At 52.6% G+C, this 1,927-nt stretch overlaps 1 protein-coding gene across 1 annotated transcript; it reads right to left on the reverse strand.

Moving 5' to 3' along the window:
* Positions 1–643: 643 nt before the first annotated feature.
* ENH_00008130 (hypothetical protein, conserved) lies at positions 644–1,927 on the reverse strand (the record flags this gene model as incomplete). Its single annotated transcript, XM_013584133.1, has 2 exons — positions 644–1,046; positions 1,275–1,927. Coding segments are annotated over 2 exons (1,056 nt in total), but the record flags the coding sequence as incomplete, so codon positions are not given.

Consider the following 1,927-nt stretch of genomic DNA (forward strand, 5'->3'; position numbering starts at 1 on the left):
TAATAAATAATAGGGAAAAGATAGCAGGCAGCTGCAGGGTTTGAAGGCTGCGAAAAGAAGAAAGAAAAGGAAGCAAAACTCAGCCGAGGGTTTAGAGTTTAGGGTTTAGGGTTTAGGGTTTAGGGTTTAGGGTTTAGGGTTTAGGGTTTGGAGGACCTGGGTCATTTCGTCGGCCCTTTTTTGGTTTTCTTCTGCCCTCTTCACCATCGAAAGAGAATACTCCCAATTCGCAAAACCCTCAATTTGCACGCGTCCCTGAATTAAACACTCATTTAGGGTTTAGGGTTTAAGGTTTAGGGTTTAGGGTTTAGGGTTTAGGGTTAAGGTTTAGGGGGTAGAGTATGACGTTTATAGCGTAACTGACAGGCAGCTTTCGCGGTGGTGGATTTCATGGTGTTTAGCCTTTAGAGATAAGGGTTTAGGGTTTAGGGTTTAGGGTTTAGGGTTTAGGGTTTGGAAACCTCGTCATTAGGGGCTTTCGGTGGTTTGCATTCGCAAATGGCATTGCTGATTGTCTCAGGGTTTAGGGTTTAGGGTTTAGGGTTTAGGCCATGTGGGGCCCATTGGAAGGCAGCTCTTGAAACCGCACGTTCAGCAGGGTTTAGGGTTTAGGGTTTAGGGTTTAGGGTTTAGGGTTTAGGGTTTAGGGTTTGGAAACCTCGTCATTGGGGCTTTTGGGTCGTTTGCATTCGCAAATGGCGTTGTTCATGGTTTTGTCGGGAATGACGAGGAGGTGTCTGTACACCCAAAAGGTGCTGGTTTCGACCACTCCCATTCCGCACAATTCTTGACTTTTGAAATCAATTTTTTTGGGATTTTCTTTGTTTTTTTCGCCAACTGCATTAATTCTTTCGGTGCGTTTCGATTCCGCGTCTTTTTCCGTCTCCAAAACCTTTTTTTCCGCTTCTTTTTCCCCTTTTTTCTCCAAATTTTCCTCCAAAAGCTCCTGCGGGTAACTCGTCGACGCGCACAGCGCGTTCTTCACCGACACGAAGTGCGCGCGGCAGCGCCGCGAGCCGCTCTTGTCGTTCAAATAGGGCCTGACCCTAAACCCTAAACCCTAAACCCTAAACCCTAAACCCTAAACCCTAAACCCTAAACCCCAAACCCTAAACCCCAAACCCTAAACCCCAAACCCTACACCCCAAAGCCCAAAGCCTCACCCCCAAACCCCAGCCGCTAAACCCCAAACCCCAAAGCCCACTCCCTCGCCCCTAAACCCTAACCCCCAAACCCTAAACCGTAAACCCTAAACCCTAAACCCTAAACCCTACATTTTTTCGCGCCAGTTGAGGACGGCGGTTTCCGGGACGCAGCAAGTCATTCCCTTTTGCATGCAAACCACGAAAGGAGTTCCAGCTCCTGGCGGCGGCAGCAAAGAGGTTTTGTCTCCTTCGAAGAAGGGGGCCCTAAACCCTAAAAGGTTGTATCCCCTGCTGCGGAGGAAGCCGGTTTGCTGCAGCAGCTGCAGCTGCTGCAGCAGCTCTTCCACAGGCACTGCAGCAAACATTGTGTCTCCAGTTTTGAACAAAGAGTGAGCAGCAAGAATGGCAATTGCTGCTGCTTCTATTGCTCCTGCTGCTTCGACAGCAATCTCTTCTCCAGTTTGCTGCTGCTCTTCGTCTCCTTCTCCGGGCTGCTGCGGCTGCTGCTGCTGCTGCCGCTGCAGCTGCTGCAGCTGCTGCAGCTGCTGCAGCTGCTGCAGCTGCTGCAGCCCCGACGCGGGCATCCGCGCAGCCTGCTGCTGCTGCTGCAGCGGACGCGAACGCAGTTGCTGCTGCTGCTGCTGCTGCTGCTGCCGCTGCAGCGGAACGCGGCCCGGCGCCTGCGCCTGCTGCGCCGGCTGCTCGCCCCCGTACTGCTGCAGCAGCTGCTGCAGCTGCTGCAGCTGCTGCAGCTGCTGCAGCTGCTGCAGCTGCTGCAGCTG

Source organism: Eimeria necatrix, genomic scaffold, assembly GCF_000499385.1.
Source record: "Eimeria necatrix Houghton genomic scaffold, Enh_scaff1231, whole genome shotgun sequence".
Taxonomy (NCBI): Eukaryota; Apicomplexa; class Conoidasida; order Eucoccidiorida; family Eimeriidae; genus Eimeria; species Eimeria necatrix.